The sequence below is a fragment of the Haliotis asinina genome, chromosome 7 (genome assembly GCF_037392515.1).
Source record: "Haliotis asinina isolate JCU_RB_2024 chromosome 7, JCU_Hal_asi_v2, whole genome shotgun sequence".
Lineage (NCBI taxonomy): Eukaryota > Metazoa > Mollusca > Gastropoda > Lepetellida > Haliotidae > Haliotis > Haliotis asinina.
The window spans coordinates 56,212,549-56,237,598 of record NC_090286.1 but is presented as its reverse complement, the minus strand read 5'-3'; the positions used below and the strand labels follow the sequence as shown (position 1 = coordinate 56,237,598).

Here is a 25,050-nt window from a genome sequence, read left to right as displayed (position 1 = left end):
AAAGAATGAGTTCTATATATTGATTGTCTGTCGTTGCTACACAGAAACTTGTCATCAGTTTCTTTAGTCTGTCAGGACAAGCATTGCGCTCACTTGGACCACGTTTGCTGCATACAGTAAGGATCTGTACACAAATCTACGTAACAAGTATGAAGGGACATCAGATTAAAAGCATGATGAAAATTTCAAAGGTAATACTCTTTGAGTATTTAGTCTTTGTGTACTGTCAGTACTGTGAACGTCCATACAATGAAGCACATTTCAAGCAGGCTGATTCAAGCTACAATTTCTCGGACGTCCTTCTGGTACAACACACACCGAAAGCTCTCCATTGTGTCAACATGTGCCTCCAACACACTCGATGTGTCGGGGTGAGATTTGTCGCCAACAGTGGCCAGTGTGACATGTACGCAACCTACCAGACAAAGACAACAGCGGGGACGAGAGCAAGTGGGGACAAATACTACATTATGGAAGGTTAGTCTAGGCAATTTCTTGAGAGACGCCGGAATCGAGAGACCACAGTGTGTACTACAAACGGCGATGAAACCGATACATTTACGTTCACATTTCAGTCAAATAATTTAATGCTTAATCATAATATCTTCTAAGAAACCTCACAAATAAAAGCACGATGATGTTCGATCTCACGAACGGATGATATCTATAATTTTTAGGTCCTTCAATGTTCCACTTTTCTATTTAACTACGTAAGTGTCTACCTACTCATTAACCAAAATATGCAGTAAGAAACATGAATCTATCGTTGGCTACAAGGCTAATTTAAAGAAACAACTTTTTCTACATCCATTAGAACTTTCTGCTAAAAGTAGAATCAGTTCCACAATTCTTACTATACCACAGGTATGTTTTTATGGCGCCGCATTCAGCAGCTTTGAAAGTGTACGAAAGCGGTAATTTTTGTCTAATTACTATAATTCAGTAAGTATGTGGCAAGGTTTATGGATAACATCTTTTTTATTCTTTATCACGACGTTTCGGAGGTAACTGCTACTCCTTGATCAGGCGAATGAATGTTCTATCATTATTCAATTGATAAAGGAGCAACAGTTAGCTGTGAACCGTCGTGATAAAGAATAAGACGGGCCATGTGTTCATGTTCCTCCACCTGCTAAATGTTTCCAGAACTTCAGGAAAATCAACGACAGCGATGGTTAGATCATTGGTATTCGGGTATCCTAACGTAGGCGGACGATATTCAAGATCATAAGCATCGGTTAGAGTTGTTTGACTTAGCCTCGTATGACTTATGCTGGTGACTATATTATGATGTTTCTAATTCAAACCACTACATATTTCATTTGGCTCGCATGTTAATAATTTAGTTAAGTCTTCATTTAGATATGTCTTGTTGTGACAGGAGATTGTGGTTCTCCAAACCCTAGTCAATCCTTTATCTACTGGAGAGAATGCGTGATTGCTGGTACCATTGTGTGCAACAGTACCAAGGCTTTCCTAGGTAGGAATACCACTGTTTGGTGCATTGGTCCCCTTACATGGACCCCAGCACCTGGAAAGTGTATTAACACAGTAGGTATTGTTTCTTCCTTTCGACATTGCTTTGTCTTTCTCAAATGCATCTATTCATTCATTCTGACATTGTTCTGCTCTTGTCGCGTGCATCTATTCATTCATTCTGGGTTTCTAAAGGCTAAAGGCTGATTTGACCTTTAATATTACCGTTAATCTTTGATAAACCTCCACATGAACTTATTTCCTTGTTTGAGATGTGAATAGTTCCGCACCAGAGCATCAAAACGATGGTCTTACATTTCAGCAGTGTTATATGCTTTTTTTTCTCTTCGAGTTTACCTTTAGTGTGCGCAGTTTAAAACACCTTAAACCGCGGGCCAAAAGCACAGAACTGATTATTCCAACAGATATGCTTTCTTCTTGCAGAATCCAATACGCATGAAAGGAACATACATACATCCCTTGGATTCTGGAGTGTCGTTTGTTGGAACGCCAAATGAAAACTTGTATGTGCAAGCAGTATTAATTTGATAATTGTGCTCATCTCTCTGAATTGAATGTGTGATCCCTACGTGCATGAACCATTTTGTTTAATAAAGTGTCCAAGTTCTTTAGTTCATTCCCCGTGGCTCCATACACGGATAACCTGTTCTGTGCTGTTAATAAACTGCGAATCTCATGAACCAACCAACCAGTCGTCGGTCATGGTTTCATATATGGATTTTGTTCTCATCATTTGTTAGAACTGGGCTTTTAGCACCCTTACCTATCGTATGAGGCAACTAACGGGATCGGGAGATCAGCCTATCTGACATGGTTCATGCACATCATCGTATCGTATCTGCGTGAATTGATGCACATGATGTCAGTCACTCGATTGTCTGGTTTAAGCTCGATTATTTACAAACAGCTATCATCTAGCTTGAAAACTGACGATATGATGGGAATGCCTGATATCCAGGTGTAATAGGTATAGACTGGCATCAACCCAAGGTCAGATGTCTACTTGGTAACATCAAAACAGGACCTTTCTCACCATGATTATGTCCTGATATGACATATTTCGATACACTTTCAATACGTTTATGTATATATCACACGGGGTCATCGTCAAATAAATATCACCCGACGGTAGGTTTGAGACGTCCGTAACTCCCCACATGGGTGCAACGTCGGAAGTCTATTTTTGATGTCGCCTGCTGTCGGATTGCTGGCATAAAGCTAAAAACTGCTTAAAACCATACTCTCTCACCCAATGTATTTTCTCAGATATATATACATTTCGCCACGATTGTGTCTATTATGGGTAATTGTAACTGACTGTTCTCTGACCCTGCTATTTTATATTTGTGTAATGAACTGTTTTTGTTTCACTACGAAGGTTTCGCGTTTTCTTCGTCACTGCAAGTGAAGACTACCTACTGAGGATGACTGTAATAATCGACGAGCAGAGCGTCACGAGAAGTTCTCGTAATAACTCAGTCTATCAAGGACGTGAAACTAACTTGGTTTCCGGTTTCCCGTTCGAAATGACGAAGAAGTTTACGATGGATATAATTTCAACTGCTACAGAATTTCTGGTACGTTTCTGCAATAATATCGAAATCTCGATTTGGAATGGACCATGTCTCTATTTGCACCTGTTGAGAAATATAATCCTGGATTTCTGTTTTGTTTTTCTCTCCTGTAAACCTAAACAGAAATTTGTTTTACATGCCACAGTGTCATTACAGAACACTACGTTTCAGTAACCAATGGGACATTTCCGGGATGTTTTGTCCTATAGAAGTTACATCTACAGACGATAAAGTTAGAGATGAAGTTGGTCAATTGAAAGGGTGGGTTACTCTTTCTGTCTGTGGTAACTGATGATATTCTGGTAAACAATCAAATTGCAAAACAAATCACAGTCAAACCACAAATTCAATGTTTTCAATTTGGCGTTAAGCAAGAATCAGACAATCGTTGGTTAATTATTTGGTTGATTATTTGGTTAAGTATTTATATGTATGTATAAGAAGTCTTATGGATATTTCTCTGTACGTGAGTTGCAGTCCGCCCTCTTGCTAAATTGCCACTCTCAAACCACAACTATGAACCTATTCGCTTAATGGTCACATGCAACAAAAAAAATCAAACATAATTAAAACACATTTATCACTTATTCATGACATATAATATACATTGCTGCTTGTAAATAACAAATAAACAAAACAATAAGTGTGCAAACGCGATTCAAAATGCAATATTTTGTACTTCGGCTTACTTCCCTCGAAACGAAGCCCTCGGAAGACCGAACCCAGTCATAGCGGGTGGTCGTGCACTCAAGTGTAACGACGGCTTCCAATTGGCTGGCTCATTTGCTGATAGGCTGAGGGCTCATTGTGTGTACAGAAACATGATCTGTTTGATGGGCATTTTAGAAGTATGGCGAGTCTTTCTGGATAACAACTTTTTTTATTGTACTTGATGTGTCGTTTCAGTATGGGTTCATATACAGTTGTCAAACAAAATCATTTACGTGAGAAGTAATTGTTATCCATAAAGAATGTATATAGAGATGTTGGGTTTTGTAAATACAGATTCTCTGAATTTGCGTTCGATCCAGTCCAAAATCATCTCAGTAGAGACGGTGAACTACTGCGTGGCTGAAAACTGTCATTCGTCCAAGTACAAAGCAAGACTTGAAACTAACAAGAGTTTGCACCAGCTTCCATCAGATCCAGTCACCAGAGAAAAATGGATGCAGTTTGTTTGCAACCCACAGACATAAAAAGATGTCATGTGTACAAGTATCACACCTGCCTAATTACATAATGTGGCAGAGACCGGACTCGGGTGCACGAGTCATAAATCAATTTATTTCGTTTATGGCTTTTAGCCTAATAATTATTAAGTTCAAATTGCATTTGGTCAGTGATTGAAGCTGTGTATTGCATATTGATTGTCTTTAGCAGACAAACAGGCAGACATATAGGTGTCAATAAACCAGACATTGAGCTTTCTCTGCGACAAAGGCTGCTTATCACAATCAACAAGGTGTTTTATGTAACGAGTAGATTAATTACTTGTTTGTGTACACAACCAAGATAAGACTACTGCTCACGACCCCATACTCCGGGCATGCATATTGTTTCAAGCTCCGCGAACCTATTCACTGCGCATGTGTTATGGGCGCAGCCCAGCACAGCTGTTGAAACCACATTTTCCTTCAGCGCTGGGGGACATTTAGTGAATCGTTTGAACTACGATTTCGCGGGCTTTTTTCCATCGCGTTTTTATCAACTTTATAGGTTGAAGTGATATTTTTGATGATTTGTTTCGGTATGTACATACCAAAAGGTACCAGAATCTGCAAAGTTGTGTTTTACGTTGCATGTGACCTTTAAAGCTGTAGCGTATCAACTCTTCCATTTTATGTTTCAGTGCAAGGTAAATGGTGCCACCTTGTTTACCTATCAACATCGTCTCCCGAGAGACAGCGTGGATACAATCAAAGTATTTAATGTCAACATTGAAAAGGTTTTGTTGATTTGAAAGTTCGATATTTGATAAGTGCACTTCTACGTGTATGTTCAAAGACTTATTGAATATAGATATTTCATTTCTTGTGAGGACTTGGATTGTATTCCTCACTGATAGAATCGTTTACGAAACTTTTTGACAAGAAATACACATCTCTATTGGCACAAGTGTGCTCTTCTCTTATCGAATCTGCTTCTTGGTGCATATGAATCGGGATTTCTGTTCGGGTTTAAAATTAAAACAAATTAAATTTGGCCCAGAAATTTCACATCTTCAGGGGTATCGATGATCTAATATCATTCAGTTCCTACAAAGCTTGAACTTCAAATTAAGGACACAACTGAGGACTCAACTGTTTCTTATTTAGAACAACAACAAATCTCTTCATATGGCTGTATGACAAGAGAGATGATTTAAACAGCAGTCTCGTTTCCTGATGACTGGGTTCCGTCCTACTGCGCAAGTTACGATAACCAGTCCAGAATTTTGAAACCATCTCATTTAACTAGATACATAAATATTAATCAATATCATGTGATACATCCTATTACTTGCACATTGCAACCCTACGTTCCTACTCCTTGTAAACACATCGTGCAGCGTGCTCTGACAAACGGTAATCTGGAAATAGTGGAAATCTCAAAACGGGACTCGGCAGCGAGAAAAGCTTGGCGGTTTGGTACGGACTTAATATAGTACAGCTTGAAAAATACACAGCCTGAAAAAGCGCATAAAACACAAGAAAAGTTTAACCAGTGGACCAGGCAGGGACAGTCTGGGACGTCTTAGTCGAGGTCATACTGCCCCAACCTTGCCAAAATTATAGAAATACGATTTATTAAAGTTTAAAATTAAAATTCACTTGTAAATACCATTATGGAACAAGGTATAGGAATTAAATGTAACCATACATGTTTGTAATGTCTCTTTTCACTTTCACAGATCGGATCGGTTGAACCGGCTAATGAGATTCATATTTCAGTTTGCTTTCCAAAAGTCAGTTTTCCTTTCACGCCTAGCAGCACTCCAACTTACATTTCACAACCTCCGCAACATTCGAACATATTCTTTTACCAGGAGTTTAAAAAGAGTCATGCGTCTATTGTTCACAAGCTGTTGATCAAAGTTTCACCGTCCACTGCCACATTTTGGCGCAAACCATACGTTACCGATGTTTTTCAGATGCACGGTTGACTAGAATTTGTACATGTACGTGACAGGTGCAATCAGAAGGACAGGGTACGCTCACCTTTTCGGGAAAGCCTGGAATCATATTTTTATGATTAATAAAGACTATCTGCAATGTAATCCAAGGGCGTTGGTCACTGAATTGCCTGGTCTCAGTTCGACTGTTTACTGACCGAATCTTACAGCTTTAATACTGTTGAATATCAAACAAATTCATGACACAGTCAGCAATATACAGTCGCGATGTCTTATGCACATAGGAAGGCGTTTGTCGTGTCAATGTGTCTATTTACTATCGTCTTCTCATGGTTACATGTTGGAACTACTGGTAACACAATAGCTGATACTGCAATTCAAGCAACACTCAACAAATATGTCGCCACTTCTGATACCATACACCGATTATATCCGAGACATCAAGTGCCAGGGGCGGTGGGGTAGCCTAATGGTTAAAGCGTTCGCTCGTCACGCCGAAGACCCGGGTTCGATTACCCACATTTGTACAATGTGTGAAGCCCATTTTCTGGTGTCCCTCGCCGTGATATTGCTGGAATATTGCTAAAAAGCGGCGTAAAGCTAAACTCACTCACTCACTCACTCACTCAAGTGCCATGTTTCTATAGATGGCAGCACTTGCAAGGCATAAGCACAAACCCTGTTTACTCTCTTGTATTTATCTGTTTGTATCGCGTATTCGCTGACCCGGTGTACTTGTTGTTAAACAAACACAGTAGCAGCTCACTACCTTGCCTGCCTATGTTTCCGCCACATAATGACACGAAACTCCAAATCCCTGACAGATGCTTAATGTACTTCGCAATACCAGTAGTAGTGAATTTATCGTCACATCGTCAATATTAAAAGGATTTATTGTGTAGTAAAAACGTTAAAAGAGAATCGAAACTTAAACCCAAGAATTCGACAACTTTTATGGGGGTGCCATTGAAAGATAGTTCAGGATCCTTAAGCGGTTTATATTTTCTACAAAAGTGTAGACAGTTAGGCTTTGACTCAGAGAATATAAAGCCGTTTTCAAGACATCATTTATTTATTTTATTGAAACACACATAGTGATGTCGCTCGTGAATGTGAAGGTGTGCTGCTGCTCCTCCCCACCCCCCCCCCCACCCCCCCACCCCCTGCCCTCCACGGACAGTGTTACCTCCAGTCCAGTCGTAATCAAGTTTCGAACGGATGAGAGATTCGTATAGATGGAGTAGGGTAGTTCGGTCTCCTCCCCACTTACAATCTGAAACATCTTTTAACAGATCAAGTGCCTTCAGGCATTTAGTTTTAATGGATTTAATGTGCGGTAGAAAAGTTAGATATGAGTCGAAAATAAGACCCAAGAACTTGGCCTAATTTACTACTTTGGTGGGAGTGCCATTTAAAAATAATTCTGGATCGTTATGCGGTGTATACTTTCTGCAGAAATGCAGACAATTTGTTTTTGTTATAGAAAATTTAAACCCGTTTTCAAGTGACTATGTTTCAGTTTTATTGAGACATATTTGTAATTGCCTCACTATTGTATTCATATTTCTACCTCTACAAGAAACGGTAAAACCATCCACAAATAGTGTCCTTGACTAAAAACTGAACACCTTTCAATCAAATCAATATCCCGTGATTTCAAACCAGATAATGGAATTAAGTGAAGCTTTCGTAAAATTTCTGGACAGAGATCATGCGCTTTGAGATAAGGGTATAATTGTGGAGGCGTTCAATCGGATGTTCTGTTGCTCAGAGGCAAATACCCGATGTTTTCACTTTTCAGTGGCCCGTAACATAGAAATCGCACAGCTAAACGCACGCGAATAGTGGCTGTCACCCCCTCAACTGACTCAAGTCATGTGTAAATCTAAAATGATTAAAAGTGAAAAATAAATACCTGTCACTAAAGGACAGTAAAATAACTAGAGGATCACAGGTATGAAGCTGGAACTAGTAATTAAATTATATACAGTTTAACTATCGTATACGATACTATATAGAAACAGGCTCTAGATCGCCAACATCTGAAGCATCCGTAACCACACTTAAGCCGTCTTCTTATAGGTCACGGAAAAAGATGAGTAGTTACGAATGCAACTGAAGGTAGATCACTATACCAGGGAACATGGGGACTTGCAACACCTTTGCTTCCTGCATGGACCCTAGTTGAATTTACACCGTCCTTTTAGCCCCTAGCAATTGTGGGGAAATATTAAAATTAAAATCAGCAAACATACTAGTTTAAATAATCCTGGTAAGGACACATTTACTTTGAAAGTTTTGGGACTTATGTACCCACTCAGGAGGACAATCATTTTGCAGGAATTTAACCCTCTATGGGGAACGTTCTCAGTTGGCAATCTAACCTACAAATTACAAAACATTTAGTTATTTACAAAACATATAAAAATTTATGTAAAATTTCACTTTTCTTTAAATAAAATAAGTAAATGGTAATTCACGTTGGAAAGGTCCTTGTTCTAGCATTGAAATGCTTATCCTTTATGGTGGAAAAATCCACAAGCACTCAAGCAGAACATTCTTTATGTTTGTCATAAAAGAGTCGGGATTGTCTTTCATAACAATCGCACTGTCGAGTAGCTGGAGTTTATATGAATTCACTCGACTAGTAAGTCAACAATTGTGTTGACAATGAGAGTCCATACAATTTCCTGTACGACCAGGATACTGTATCCGGAAGTGTGGGTTAAACAGAAACTGACACCACAACACGAAACGAAATAATCAAGAACTACAAAGCAAAGATAATTTTTCTTCTGCCAATTTTGATTTCACACATCTCCGTGATTTCATACAATTAAACAGACAGACAGAAACTGACAGTTCAATAACGCAAGCTGGATAATTATGCAAGCAATACACTTTTCCAACATTGCATTTGGGAACCTGTACTAAGCTACGCAAGTCTGAAGCTTGGAAGCGAAATCTTTCGCAACTCTGGACGACGGAACTGCCTCCTGTGCTCCATATAGACCGGCTCCGAAACTGATCACTGACCGATAGTCCGTGTTGGAAACCGTGCAGTGGGGTATCGATCGCATGGATGTTGTCTTGTTTCTAAAGTAACATGTTGGTGACTGGTGCTGATATGACACGTGGATGACTGGCCATGACATCACACCTGTATGACTGGCCGTGATGCCGTACGTGGATGGAGGGCCGTGAGGGTTAACGTGGATGACTGACTGTGATGTGGCACGTTGATGGATGGTCAAGATGTTACACGTGTTTGACTGTGATGTAGCTCGTTGATGGAGGGCCTTCATGTTACACGTGGGTGGATGGTCAAGATGTTACACATGGATGACTGTGATGTGGCTCGTGGATGGAGGGCCTTGATGTTACACGTGGGTGGATGGCCAAGATGCTACAAGTGGATGACTGTGATGTGGCACCTGGGTGGAGGGCCTTGTTGCCACACGTGAATGGATGGCCAAGATGTCACACGTGGATGACTGTGATGCGACACGTGGATGGAGGGCCTTGAGGCCACACGTGAGTGGATGGCCAAGATGTTACACATGGATGACTGTGATGTGGCTCGTGGATGTGAAGGTGTGCTGCTGCTCCTCCCCCCCCCCCCCCCACCCCCTGCCCTCCACGGACAGTGTTACCTCCAGTCCAGTCGTAATCAAGTTTCGAACGGATGAGAGATTCGTATAGATGGAGTAGGGTAGTTCGGTCTCCTCCCCACTTACAATCTGAAACATCTTTTAACAGATCAAGTGCCTTCAGGCATTTAGTTTTAATGGATTTAATGTGCGGTAGAAAAGTTAGATATGAGTCGAAAATAAGACCCAAGAACTTGGCCTAATTTACTACTTTGGTGGGAGTGCCATTTAAAAATAATTCTGGATCGTTATGCGGTGTATACTTTCTGCAGAAATGCAGACAATTTGTTTTTGTTATAGAAAATTTAAACCCGTTTTCAAGTGACTATGTTTCAGTTTTATTGAGACATATTTGTAATTGCCTCACTATTGTATTCATATTTCTACCTCTACAAGAAACGGTAAAACCATCCACAAATAGTGTCCTTGACTAAAAACTGAACACCTTTCAATCAAATCAATATCCCGTGATTTCAAACCAGATAATGGAATTAAGTGAAGCTTTCGTAAAATTTCTGGACAGAGATCATGCGCTTTGAGATAAGGGTATAATTGTGGAGGCGTTCAATCGGATGTTCTGTTGCTCAGAGGCAAATACCCGATGTTTTCACTTTTCAGTGGCCCGTAACATAGAAATCGCACAGCTAAACGCACGCGAATAGTGGCTGTCACCCCCTCAACTGACTCAAGTCATGTGTAAATCTAAAATGATTAAAAGTGAAAAATAAATACCTGTCACTAAAGGACAGTAAAATAACTAGAGGATCACAGGTATGAAGCTGGAACTAGTAATTAAATTATATACAGTTTAACTATCGTATACGATACTATATAGAAACAGGCTCTAGATCGCCAACATCTGAAGCATCCGTAACCACACTTAAGCCGTCTTCTTATAGGTCACGGAAAAAGATGAGTAGTTACGAATGCAACTGAAGGTAGATCACTATACCAGGGAACATGGGGACTTGCAACACCTTTGCTTCCTGCATGGACCCTAGTTGAATTTACACCGTCCTTTTAGCCCCTAGCAATTGTGGGGAAATATTAAAATTAAAATCAGCAAACATACTAGTTTAAATAATCCTGGTAAGGACACATTTACTTTGAAAGTTTTGGGACTTATGTACCCTCTCAGGAGGACAATCATTTTGCAGGAATTTAACCCTCTATGGGGAACGTTCTCAGTTGGCAATCTAACCTACAAATTACAAAACATTTAGTTATTTACAAAACATATAAAGATTTATGTAAAATTTCACTTTTCTTTAAATAAAATAAGTAAATGGTAATTCACGTTGGAAAGGTCCTTGTTCTAGCATTGAAATGCTTATCCTTTATGGTGGAAAAATCCACAAGCACTCAAGCAGAACATTCTTTATGTTTGTCATAAAAGAGTCGGGATTGTCTTTCATAACAATCGCACTGTCGAGTAGCTGGAGTTTATATGAATTCACTCGACTAGTAAGTCAACAATTGTGTTGACAATGAGAGTCCATACAATTTCCTGTACGACCAGGATACTGTATCCGGAAGTGTGGGTTAAACAGAAACTGACACCACAACACGAAACGAAATAATCAAGAACTACAAAGCAAAGATAATTTTTCTTCTGCCAATTTTGATTTCACACATCTCCGTGATTTCATACAATTAAACAGACAGACAGAAACTGACAGTTCAATAACGCAAGCTGGATAATTATGCAAGCAATACACTTTTCCAACATTGCATTTGGGAACCTGTACTAAGCTACGCAAGTCTGAAGCTTGGAAGCGAAATCTTTCGCAACTCTGGACGACGGAACTGCCTCCTGTGCTCCATATAGACCGGCTCCGAAACTGATCACTGACCGATAGTCCGTGTTGGAAACCGTGCAGTGGGGTATCGATCGCATGGATGTTGTCTTGTTTCTAAAGTAACATGTTGGTGACTGGTGCTGATATGACACGTGGATGACTGGCCATGACATCACACCTGTATGACTGGCCGTGATGCCGTACGTGGATGGAGGGCCGTGAGGGTTAACGTGGATGACTGACTGTGATGTGGCACGTTGATGGATGGTCAAGATGTTACACGTGTTTGACTGTGATGTAGCTCGTTGATGGAGGGCCTTCATGTTACACGTGGGTGGATGGTCAAGATGTTACACATGGATGACTGTGATGTGGCTCGTGGATGGAGGGCCTTGATGTTACACGTGGGTGGATGGCCAAGATGCTACAAGTGGATGACTGTGATGTGGCACCTGGGTGGAGGGCCTTGTTGCCACACGTGAATGGATGGCCAAGATGTCACACGTGGATGACTGTGATGCGACACGTGGATGGAGGGCCTTGAGGCCACACGTGAGTGGATGGCCAAGATGTTACACATGGATGACTGTGATGTGGCTCGTGGATGGAGGGCCTTGATGTTACCGGTGTGTGTGCATGGCCAAGATGTCACACGTGGATGACTGTGATGTGGCTCGTGGATGGAGGGCCTTGATGTTACACGTGAGTGGATGGCCAAGATGTTACACATGGATGACTGTGATGTGGGTCGTTGATGGAGAGCTTTCATGTTACACGTGGATGGATGGCCAAGATGTTACACATGGATGACTACGATGTGGCTCGTTGATGGAGGGCCTTGATGTTACAGGTGTGTGTGCATGGCCAAGACGTTACACGTGGATGATTGTGATGTGGCTCGTGGATGGAGGGCCTTGATGTTACACGTGGGTGGATGGCCAAGATGTTACACGTGGATGACTGTGATGTGGCTCGTGGATGGAGGGCCTTAATGCCACACGTAGGTGGATGGCCGAGATGTCACACGTGGACGACTAACAATAACGTCACAAGTGGATTACTGACTGTAATAGTACCTGCATATTCCCCCTACTTTTACATCATACATGTCGCTGTACATTTTGATTTGGAGGCATTCATACTAAAACAAATTTGTTTTTATGACTGTTAAACAACAATCAATAATAAGCATCAGCTTTTAACACAACTTTTCACAAATATGACGGGGGGGGGGGGGGAGGGGGCAGCCCTAAACCTTCGTTACCCTTGCACACGTGAACCCATTAACCAGAGTAAGAAACTTTCAAAGAACAAAGAGTACCTGCATAAGCATTGTTACCAATCTGTGGCCAACAAGATGGGGGAATTTTAAGGGCATTTTAGTTACTGTATTGTGATGTACGGTTTATTTTATTTATCTCTAGTTGTCAAGACCTGGCCAGCCCAGCGCCAATGTTACCCTGTTGCACATTTCAGAACATGTTGCATTTTGTGAAATTCCTGCAATGTGGCAACTGATCGATGTAGTCGTATGTTTGTGAATATGGATGAATTATCGAATTAAGGTCCTGGGAAATAATGTGTTTGTTCAATAAAAGTGGTTGTAAAATATTGAACCATTGTTTAATTTCTTTCTGATTGTCATACCTCTCCGATCGTGTCGATATTATAAGATGTCAATGATTTGAAGAAGATATATTAGACAATGGAAGACGTACAAACATGGTCTATGAGTATATCGATGCAATTATAAAAGGGTACATAAAGCGATCGAGACAAACAAAGGCGTTTTAAACTTTGTTTGTGTTGTACTGTGTGGGAGAGCTCGACCTTCTTTGGGTGCAGATGACAGTGGTTGTAAGTATTGCGGCAGCTGGATACTGCAGATAGGGCAAAGTCTTGTACAGTGTGTTGGAGTTAGAGTAATGATCGATTCCTTACAACAATGACGTGAATACTGATGTGCGTACGTCACAACGAGACAAAGGTAAAAACTGTAACACCTTATAAACTGCTTGGGTGGCAATAGTTTAAACATGGAAACTGTCGATTTTTTATGTCACAGTAAGGTAATAATTAGAACAGGTTGGAATTTATTAACCTTTTTTTCTATTAAGTTCGATTTACTGGCTGACAAGAATGATAACCCTATGATTAATAATTTTGTAGTTTCTATTCAAAGAGCTTGCCTCACAAACTCCGGGTGGACGTTTGAGCTTTAACAGTATGAAGGTATGTGAATGGTATTAACTGGTGTAGCTTTCAAAATTCGTTATCTTCATGAACCATTTAATAAAATACAGTGAATCTTGCTTTGACAGACAGAAAAGACAGTAGACGGAAAGGTATGCAATGATATGAGCTTCATCTGTGTATCAGAGGATGGCTGCAGTTACAAGAATGCCCTTTGATGTAGTGAATAATGTGGAAAGGGACCATCAGCAACTCATTTCATTACATTATGAAAATGGGCAATGTCCCTCATCTGGTTTTCTTGGCTAGAAAGCAAGGCTGCCATTATCAAAAACGTTGACAACAGTTTCGATATCAATCTTAATGGAATCAGCCATGTGCTGTTTTATCGTCATTGTTCTGGTATCTTCAGAGAATGAGTTATGTGCTACGCGGATTCATACAGTTTGCACATAGGTTTTTAGTTTCATACCTCAATGCAACGAAAGAAACACACAGTCAATCCTTAATGCAAACGTACTGAAATTGATGCCCCCGACTTCAGTAGTTGCCAGTAACACTGAAGTACGCTAATTCCGTTCAAAGTACGACAGTCTCGCTTTATGTTTATGATGTCACTCATGTCAGAAACGACAGAACGTTGAGCGTGTACAAGGTTCTGGAGCACCCATCAGTGCCATCGAGTTCGTCCATAAAGATCATAAGATAGACTGTCAACAGGTGCCGCTACGTCCTGTCCGTTCGCTCTCAGTTCGAGCAGCATCCCAACATTTTTCAAGAACGTACTGAGAATGAGTTGATTGACTGAAATATATTTTACTCAGTGATGAAACGGATTGGGCACAAGTTATCCAACTCTCTACATAGTTACAACAATATATCACAACGAAGTTCAACCAGAGGCAGACAAAGGGTAAAGATATGTACAGATTTATTTAAATCGTTTAGTGTTATCGATGAAGATATGTACAGATTTAAAAACATTCTGATTTTCCCTAAGCGGGAGACATGCGTGGCCGTTTAAGATGAGATTAATATCAATACATGTTCTATAATTCACAATATTTTCTGAAGAAGTTAACATGTTTTTTAATCATATATGAAGGACATTCAAGAAAGTAATGAAAATCGTTTCCACAATTATGGCCACACTGACAAAGTGCATCATTGAGTCTAAATAAATCATAATTAAGTGTATTTGTCATCTATCTTGATCTTGTATGCAAAACACTTAGCTTCCTTTTCAAAGATGAAAAGTATACATGCGCACATTTTTGTTTCACGTGAACTGCAGTTTTAAAAGACACGACACAGTTACAATTTCTGATACCTAAGGGGATGTTATTCCACAGTTTAAGTGTTGATGAAAAAAGGATAAAGTCGAATATCTTAGTCTTGTACAGGGTTGAGAGTAATTACTGGAGTTCCTTAATTCATAGTTCGTCCGATTGATTTGATTGATTTAAACATATTTTATTCATGAAGAAAGGGATTGGGCACAAGTTATCCAACTTAAAAAAGCCCTCTCCTGATAGTTACACAATTATCTTACAGCAACGTACACGAGTGACAGACAGAGGTTAGGATATTTACAACAGATGTTAACCGAGAAAGCGTTTTGTTTGAGAGATATAGATATGTACACATTTGAAGACATTGTGATTTTGGGTAACTGAGAGACCAGCATTGCCATGTAAGATAAGATGAATATCAATCGGTGTTCTATTGTTAACAATATTTGCTAGAGATTGTAACATATTATGTCTCTGAACAGTGTACAAAGGACATTTGAGGAAGTAATGGAAAACATCCTCACATCTGTGACCACATTCACACGAAGCGTCTTTTATTACATTTATTCGGAATAAATCATAGTTCAGTGTACTCGTCATATACCTTAATCGAGTGTGCAAAACATTTAGCTTCCTTATTCCATATGAATAATATATAGGTGCGTATTTTCTTTTCACTTGGATAGAAGACTTAAACAATGGAATAGAGTTACAATTTCTAATAGGTAAAGGAATATTATTCCATAGTTTAACTGTTGATGGAATAAAAGATGATGCTGAGTACCTTTGTCTTGGACATGGTTGGCAAAAGTTATCGGAGTTTCTTAACTCATAGCATGTCTGGTTGCCTACTATAGGTGGGAGTAAGTCCCGAAGAAAATCTGGCGCCAGACCTTTTTGGATTTTATAAAGTAATATTAATTTTCGTTTTCTCCTTCTCTCTGAAAGTCAATCCCATCCCGTTTCAAAATATAACGAACGGGAAGATGCATATCTTGGAAGACCGGTAACTATTCGTGCTGCCTCAAGTTGAAGTTTTTCCAATCTAGTGGCTTGTTCGATCAAACAACCATCCCATACCTCGCATGCGTACTCAAGGTGTGGTCTTATAAATACAGTATATATTTTCGATAGTGTTGTTCTATTTAGTAGGAATTTTAATTTCCGAAATGCTCCAATCATTTTAGATGTCTTTTGGATAATGTTTTCAATATGATGATGCCAGCTTCCGTTGGACGTGAAGGTTAAACCCAAATGTTTGTGAAAATTGACTGATTTTATACTGCAGCTGTCAAACTGCAAGTCAATGCCGTTTAGGCCATGGTTCAATGTAAATAATATAGTTTCGGTTTTTTCCGGATTGTAGGAAATTAACCCGATTACCCGTCCGATTACCTACTGCAGGAGGAAATACATCATTATGAAAACTTGGAGCAAGGCCTATATGTATCTTATAAAATAACGATAACGTTTACACTCTTCTTCTCTCAGATAGTAATCCCCATTACTGAGTTTGGTGTATTAGGGGTATCACATGTTCCCAGAATGTTAAGCACAAACTGATTCTTCCAACTACTACACTTAACCTATCACCGCATTAAAGATTTGATTTAGTAATGGAAATAGCAAGATGATTCTTGACCTCTTTTAAGAACTATACAAAGCGGCTTATTTTAACATTACTTGCTGGGATGAACTGGTACACAAGATGCATGTCAATGATAAACGCATCCACAGAATGACGTAATATTGATCACCTACGTTGCCACACAGAATCTTGTATTCGATTTTTTCAGTCTGCAAGAACAAGCCTTGAAGGAACATCAGATTAAAAAGCATGGTGCGAATTTCAAAGGTGATACTGTTTGAGTATTTAGTCTTTGTATACTGTCAGTACTGCGAACGTCCATACAATGAAGCACATTTCAAGCAGGCTGATTCAAGCTACAATTTCTCGGACGTCCTTCTGGTACAACACACACCGAAAGCTCTCCATTGTGTCAACATGTGCCTCCAACAGACGCGATGTGTCGGGGCCAGATTTGTCGCCAGCAGTGGCAAGTGTGACATGTACGCAACCTACCAGACAAAGACAACAGCGGGGACGAGGGCGAGTGGGGACAAATACTACATTATGGAAGGTTAGTTCGGACAAGTTATGAAACACTGGTATCGAGAGGATACGTTAGAGTGTATTTCAAACAGCAATATAAGAGAGACATTTATACTTTCATTTCAACTAAACGAATTAATGGATATGCTTAATCGTAATTCTAACAACACCTAAGAAATGAAACGATGATGTAACTGAAAACAGTTTCGATCTTACGAAATGAGAATATCTTTCGTTTTGAAGGTTCTTGAACATCCGACTTTTCTGTTCAAGTACCAAATTAATTATCTACTAATTAATAGACAATATACAACAGAAGCAATGAGGGTGGGTGTATATGATTTTTATGTCGCTTTTAGCAATATTCCAGCAATACCACGGCTGAGGACATTAGAAATGGGATTCACACATTGTACCCATGTGGGGAATTGAACCCGGGTCTTCAGCGTGAAAAGCGAGCGCTTTAGCCATTAGCCTACTCCAAACAATTAGAAAATAAAGCAAAACCCTTTCCACATCCATCTGAAATCTCTGGTAAAAGTAGAATGTACGATTCTGACTATTTGACGCCACATTCAGCAACATTACGTCTGTGCGACACTCTGTAAACACAATTTTAACAGACAGTTTTATGTCAGAAAATACAACACGTTTTATGGATAACGACTTCCACGAATACCTGCTCCCTCTCAGGTGAATGAATTGGGGTTTTTTTCACCCAGTGAAGTGGCAAGAATTAACGCTGAAATGTCGTCAGAACTTCCACAGTCCTTTCACGAAGTTCTAGAAATTCATTACAACGATATTCAGATTAATATTATTATTCATGTGTCATAACATATTCGTCCTGTGACTATATGTACACAATATGTATGTAGATAGTATTCATGATCATAGACATCGGTAATAGATTTGTCTGACTCAGCCGTATGCTAATGCTTCGAATTCAAACCAATATTCCATTAGAGTCCCATGCTGATACTATAGTCAGGTGGTTAATTGAGATATGTCTTGTTCTGATAGGAGAATGCGACCCGCCAAATACCAACCAAGCCTTTATCTACAGGAGAGAATGCATGCTTGCTAGTACCATTGTATGCAGCAGTACCAAGGTTTTCCTAGGTAGGAATACCACTGTTTGGTGCATTCCCGGCCCACCTACATGGACCCCAGCACCTGGAGAGTGTATTAAGACCGTAAGCATTGATTCTTCCTCTAACACTGTTTGTCCTTTATATGTGCATCTATTCGTTCATTCTGACACTGTTTTGTTATATATATGTGCATCTATTCGTTCATTCTGACACTGTTTTGTTATATATATGTGCATCTATTCGTTCATTCTGACACTGTTTTGTTATATATGTGTGCATCTATTCGTTCATTCTGACACTGTTTTGTTATATATATGTGCATCTATTCGTTCATTCTGACACTGTTTGGTTATATATATATTCTGACACTGTATTGTTTTCTTTTTATATGCATCTACTTATTCATTTTGACACTTTGTGTTCTTTTCATGAGCACCTATTCATTCATTCATTCTGAGTTTCTACATGGCCAAAGCAATGCTGATTCGACGTTAAATATTACCTCACGCAGTCGTTAATCTTTAATAAAAATTCTCATGAACTTCTTTCTTGTTTGAGATGTGAATAGTTCAGACCTGATCTTGAAGTGACGATCTTCTAATTGGATGTGGGAGCAATCTTTCATCCACATACTTAAAGTGTGTTATATGAGCAATCGTGTAGTGTCAGTGAGGTATTCGGGCACTGCAACCTTGATTGCTATTCTTGGAATGGAGGCATCATACTCGTGATCAGGAATGGCGCATTTTATACCGGACATTTTAATACGTAACTATCAGCATATATCATAGAATTGGGTATTTCAACGAACATATATTTATACGGTTTTTTAGGATCCGATACGCTTTAAAGGAACACATATGAATTCTTTGGATTCTGGAGTGTCGCTTGTTGGAACGCCAAACGAAAACAGGTATGTGGCGATCATAGCACTCTATCTACAAGTAGTATCAGTTTATAACGTTCCTCACGTCTCCATCACAAAGAGTCAAAATGCTGTACTTTACCCCATAGGTCCTTATTTTGATAACCCATTCAGTGCAGTTAATGAAATATGGATCTCATGAACCAACCAACTCGTCCTCGATCACGGTTAAATAGATTTCGTTCACACCTTTGAGTTAGAGCTGGGGATTTAGCAGCCCCTGCTTGAGGCAGCGCGGGAGATTATGCATATCATCGTTTGTTTTATTTTATTTTATTTTATTTTATTTTATTGTTGCGTGAATTTATGCAGAGGATGTTAGTCATTAGATTGTCTGGTTCAGCCTCGATTATTTATAAACCGCGTCATATCGTAGGGAAACTGATGTGCGCTATGTTCAACAACATATCTTTAAACAAATGTACCAGTGATATGATGGGCATGCCTGATATCCAGGTGTAATATGTATAGTATGGTGTGAACTCAAGGTCTGGCGTATAGTTGGTAACATTAACACAGGGCCACTCTTACAATGATATTGTGCTGGAATATTACATCTGTCTTCAGACAATGGTTTAGGTTAAAGATCTATCACATTAGTGTATAAAATGGCAACGATAGTGGGTAGCGAACTGTCTAAAGCGTCTGGATACCCACAGGTGCAGTGTCTGAAGGCCGTTTCAAGCGTCGCCCACCTACCGTAGGCTTGCTAGAATATTACTAAAACCATACTCACTCACCCTATGCATTTCAGCAATACATATACGTTTCATCTCAAAGTTGCCTGTTCAGGAAGATAATCACAACTGACTGTTCTCTGGCCCTGAAAATGATATATAACAGACGGTTTTTCTTTCACGACGAAGGTTTTCCATTTACTTCGCCACTGCAAGTGAAGACTACCTTTTGAAGATCATTGTAATAATCGACCAGCGGATTGTCAGGAGGATTTGCCGTGTCAGCTCAGTCTGGCAGAATACTGAAACTAACTTGGTTTCCCCTTTCCCGTTTGAAATGACGAAGACGTTTACAATGGACATAATTTCAACTGCTACAGAATTTCTGGTACGTCTCTGGAATTATCCCCTAACTGATCGATTACCGCCAATTCATGCATATATATGAATATGTGTTATAAATGCCATTACGTGATTATGTTATGTGAACACAACGTTTCAGTAGCCCATGGCACGTGTGCGGTGGGAATGGTCATCTACAAACAACAAAGTCATAGAACGGGTTCCCGTCCCATACCCCTAAGTCAAATAGACCTTCATTCAAACAAGTGACCACCTCAATCCAGATTGTTCATGCATCAAGCAGGCAGAAGCGTGCTTATTCCAAATTCCCACCGTATTACCTCAGGCTGATTAGAACTTGCATATTTACGTACGGTACGTGTCTAAGTGAGAGAGAGAGAGAGAGAGAGAGAGAGAGAGAGAGAGAGAGAGAGAGAGAGAGAGAGAGAGAGAGAGAGAGAGAGAGAGAGAGAGAGAGAGAGAGAGAGAGAGAGAGAGAGAGAGAGAGAGAGAGAGAGAGAGAGCATATATCTCTGTGTGTTCGGTAGTATTTCCTGGTGTAACAATACCTGGCGTGTGGGCCGTGAATGCGTCAACTCTTCCTTTCTATGTTTCAGTGCAAGGTAAATGGTGCGACCTTGTTTACCTATCAGCATCTTCTCCCGAGAGATAGCGTGGAAGATATCAAAATATTTGAAGTCAACACTGAAAAGATTTTCTTGATTTGAAATTACGATATGTAATAGGACGTTCTGATCTACCAACGTAGCAGCGCCTGCGGTAGCCTAACGCTTGAAATGATACCCTCTTAGGTTAAATGTATTAGTATGTTTAAGCCATGACTCCTGTAACTGTAAGTGTATTTCAATGAAGTTATTTCTAAGCCTTTACAATTATACTTAATTATATTTGCCAACTGAGTCATGCTGGCTCAGTTGGAGACCTCGGGAATTTTAGGAGGATAGACTGCTCCATGTGTCCAGTGAGGATGGTGTAGACGGTCTCCACAGGCCAAAAAGTATTCTCTAAAGGGCTGAAGTTTGCTTCATATTTTTATTTCCCATTCTTTTTGGTCGATTGACTAGTGCTCGGCTGTTTGTTGGATGTTTGAGATCCGAAGGAATAGTTAGTTAGTTAGTTAGTTAGTTAGTTAGTTAGTTAGTTAGTTAGTTAGTTAGTTAGTCTTCACCACTGACGTTTTTAACATCACCACAAATTCCAAAAACAACCTTCGAACTAGCGAAATGATTTAGTTTTATCTCCGGACACCCAGAGACTTCAGTCACCAGGGAGCGATCCAAGTAATCAGCATCGGATAAAGCAGAAAAAAGTGTGACCGACATTGTCGATTTGTTTCTTTTTGTCATTTCTTGATGAACCAGGTAGTTGTGTTGGTCTAATGTAAAATATATGGTTCAGCACCCCTGCTCCCCACACAAAGGTAAGTCAGTTGCATCGGATATCCGAGATGCTAACAACAGACATAGCTGCATTTGTCTTTCAAGTTAATACCAGACTGGTTCGCCCATGCGAAAAGTGGAGACATCATTATTCAGAGGTTAGCATCACTAGATTGACCGATGGCCCAACGCCTTCAGACATACGACTCTAAGCAAATTAACATAGTCATTAATTTATACAAATTGAAATCGAAATTACTAATACCCAGTAGTAAGTGCAATGTTCAAAAGTATTCATCAGTCATAAGGTATGGCGTGACCAGCCCGCTGATACAAGTGGGTACATTCTACCCCCCGCATTGGTGAAGTAAGGGCCGAGTTAATGAGTTGGACAGAAGGAACACGGTTCCAGGCTCTTACTGCCCCCAACCACCGGTAGCTCGTTATCCTTTGACACAGGGACGCAGCCTACCCTATTCGATCTTTTATGATCAGCAATGGGATTTGAATAGATAACTTAAGATGATGAAACACTGGCAATTCGAGATAAATTTATGAATACTTATGAAGAAGTACGGGTGCATTTTGGCTTACTTGTGATGGGATAATCATGATCGCCATGCCGTGCTTGATTTTATTGACTTACCTTCACTATTTAGATATGAAATATTTTAGCTTGGAAGACTTGTAAATGTTATTTTCAATTGGTAGATTCAATTTCTTTGTGTCTAAGATTGTTGTTAGAACCCTATCCTCAGACGGGATTGAAATGGTGTTAAATGGTTGTACTCCAGAGAGGATAAGAAATTCCATGTCATTCAAAGCATATTTACGGGTGGTGTAAAACCAATCCTTTTTTCTGAGCCGATCATGCAGGTAGCAGAGGTACTGTAAGTCCCCATGGTCCCTGGTATGGTGATCTACCCTCTGTTGTTGGCGGTCTATGGCCTGTTTTTATATTGTACTGTCCAAATATTGATACTATCATTTTTTAAGTTTCCATGCTAGTTTTAATACCAACTGTGATAGTCTAGTGGTTTTACTGTCCTTCGTCGACAGGGTCTTCATAATATACATATATATATATTCTTTTTGTCACGTATGTTCTCGTCACGATATGGCTGCAATATTGCCGATGTGACGTTAAATATTAACTCACTCACTCACTTCTGAGTCGATCGATAAATTAAATTGATAATCACTCACGAAACGCAGACAGTGATGCAAAGAGTCTTCAGTTGTTAGAATTGTTCTACCGTTATATCCATGTTTTTATATCGTTAATGGGACAATGTTTGCCCACACACGCTAATGCTGCGGAATGAAACATTTGCATCAAGACGTTGCTTCAGTTTTGCTATCGAACCTCTCGATGGGTTTAGTTGATAATCAGTGAATCTATGACGGACATTTAGATGGTACATCTGATGGAGCAAAAACACCAACCCAATTACACTAACAGGTATCAGTGAATCCATTGTTTCGACCGACTGTTGATTCTAACATACTTTCTGATAAATGCATCTCGCTACCATGCCAGATCTCAAATTGTTCTATCATCATATCATATTTAATATTCAAAACACTAAACATTGTGACCCAGTAATAATTATTACTGAATTAATAACAAAATATACAGAAAATACCCACTCGTAACAATTTTCTGAGTGAGTCAGTGAGTTGAGTTTTACGCCGCACTCAGCAATATTCCAGCTATATGGCGGGGGGCTGTAAATAATAGAGTTAGACCAGACAATCCAGTGATCAGCAACATAAACATCGATCTGCGCAATTGGGAACCGATGACATATGTCAACCAAGTCAGCAAGCCTGACCACCTGATCCCGTCGCTTTTCTAGAAAGGGTCACTAGATCTCACCGATATATCAGGGTATCAGACTTTCCCCACCCCCCTCAGGTATTGTTGGGAGAAAACGTATGACGTCAGCGTTTACGACAATAAATACGGTACTGTTTTGAAAAATGGCGAGAAACTCCAAAGCCCCAACGGATGCCTAACGTACTTACCAGTCCAACATATAGAATCTTCAATAAAATAGCATCTTGTATCATAATGTGCTGGATTGTTTGATGATCTTATCTGCAGAAAAGCCCAACATAACTGATATTCGACATTTAGAGATAAAGGAAAATATAAGACTCTTCAAGCACATGGTGGCTTGGCAACGAACAACTACGTAGGTGTTCATAACAGATGATGTTCGATTTAAGCGTTGTTGGTTTGTTGGTTGGTTGAACCAGGGAGCGGTATTTTATCTACATGACAACGACCAGTATACATTTTAGGTTTAACAGACAAGCACATCACGAGCAACGTCCTCTAACTAAATGTAAAAAGGGCGGCCCATAGGGCACGTCATCCGCATCTAATGTTATAAACCAGAAGTGAAAGTGTTTTTTTCGTCGAACATATTTACCATAAATGTGTGTTACGGAGACAGAATACAATAGAAAGTCGTGGGTTGTCGTACTGATTTGTTTAACACATCTTTTGTAAATGAGTTAATGCCCTGTCTTCTAAGGGAGCTATGTTCTAATGCTTGCAACAGGGGCTGACAATGATCGAGTCTGTGCTAGTTGTTGCGATCCATGGGTATCCCGGAAACCATCAACTATTTCTTCCGATTCATTATTTTTCAACGAACACGGGACAGTAGGGTAGTCTAGTGCTTAAAGGCTTCCTTCGCCTTGACCACGATCTGGGTTCGATTCCCCACATGGGTACAATGTGTGAAGCCCATTTCTGGTATCCCCCGCCGTGAAATTGCAGGGATACTGCCAAAAGCGGCGTAAAACTATACTCACCCACTTTCAATTTTCACACTAACAGAAAGCATATAGTGTCTGAGTTCCTCAGCACGTCAGGCTCGCCTCCACATTCAACAGTCACGCTTTCACAACTTGAAGAACTGAAAAGTGTTGTAAGAAAGCATTTAGGGTGTTTATTCATTTAAATGATTGGGTTGAATAACACTTAATTACTTAAGTGTTAAATATAGGCGGAAAAGGTTCTGGAAAACACTTATTTATGTCCGTGAATTATTGTTTGACATTAAAGGGCAGTAACTTTGTTTGCTAGAAAACCAACCAACGGTACTATGCCCGCGCTGTACAAGAACAAGAGAAGACATCTCCGTCTAAATCCACTATTGCAGAATAGTGGACCATGAGTGGTTACACTGACAAAAGTAAACTCCAGTGCTTTGGTTCTTTAAGCTACACTATCACAATCTCACAAAACACATTTTGTCTGCTTCCATGGCTAATACACCCTGAAAATCAACTATGCTAGGAGCATAAAGAAACTGTACATGCATAAAATTAAAATCTAAATATATGAAACCTGTGTAGACGCATAAGG

The 25,050-nt window shown here is 39.8% G+C and overlaps 2 protein-coding genes across 2 annotated transcripts; both read left to right on the top strand.

The window, feature by feature from the left end:
- Positions 1-149: 149 nt before the first annotated feature.
- On the top strand, positions 150-5,031 carry LOC137290857 (uncharacterized). The gene is made up of 5 exons (XM_067822012.1): positions 150-477; positions 1,382-1,551; positions 1,921-2,000; positions 2,876-3,074; positions 4,921-5,031. The coding sequence occupies exons 1-5, from the start codon at positions 150-152 to the stop codon at positions 5,029-5,031; spliced, it is 888 nt and encodes a 295-aa protein (XP_067678113.1).
- A 12,012-nt stretch (positions 5,032-17,043) lies between these two features.
- Positions 17,044-21,156, top strand: LOC137291901 (uncharacterized). Its single transcript, XM_067823462.1, has 5 exons — positions 17,044-17,258; positions 18,254-18,426; positions 19,158-19,237; positions 20,116-20,314; positions 20,886-21,156. The coding sequence occupies exons 1-5, from the start codon at positions 17,123-17,125 to the stop codon at positions 20,994-20,996; spliced, it is 699 nt and encodes a 232-aa protein (XP_067679563.1). The 5' UTR covers positions 17,044-17,122; the 3' UTR covers positions 20,997-21,156.
- Positions 21,157-25,050: the final 3,894 nt, after the last annotated feature.

Bases quoted from the DNA above. Each gene is read 5' to 3' on its own strand.
- LOC137290857 (XM_067822012.1), top strand. From the start codon at position 150: ATGAAGGGACATCAGATTAAAAGCATGATGAAAATTTCAAAGGTAATA. The intron at 1,552-1,920 runs GTAGGTATTGTT...TTCTTCTTGCAG, and splicing joins CTGGAAAGTGTATTAACACA to AATCCAATACGCATGAAAGG. The intron at 3,075-4,920 runs GTACGTTTCTGC...TTTATGTTTCAG, and splicing joins CAACTGCTACAGAATTTCTG to TGCAAGGTAAATGGTGCCAC.
- LOC137291901 (XM_067823462.1), top strand. From the start codon at position 17,123: ATGTGCCTCCAACAGACGCGATGTGTCGGGGCCAGATTTGTCGCCAGC. The intron at 18,427-19,157 runs GTAAGCATTGAT...ACGGTTTTTTAG, and splicing joins CTGGAGAGTGTATTAAGACC to GATCCGATACGCTTTAAAGG. The intron at 20,315-20,885 runs GTACGTCTCTGG...TCTATGTTTCAG, and splicing joins CAACTGCTACAGAATTTCTG to TGCAAGGTAAATGGTGCGAC.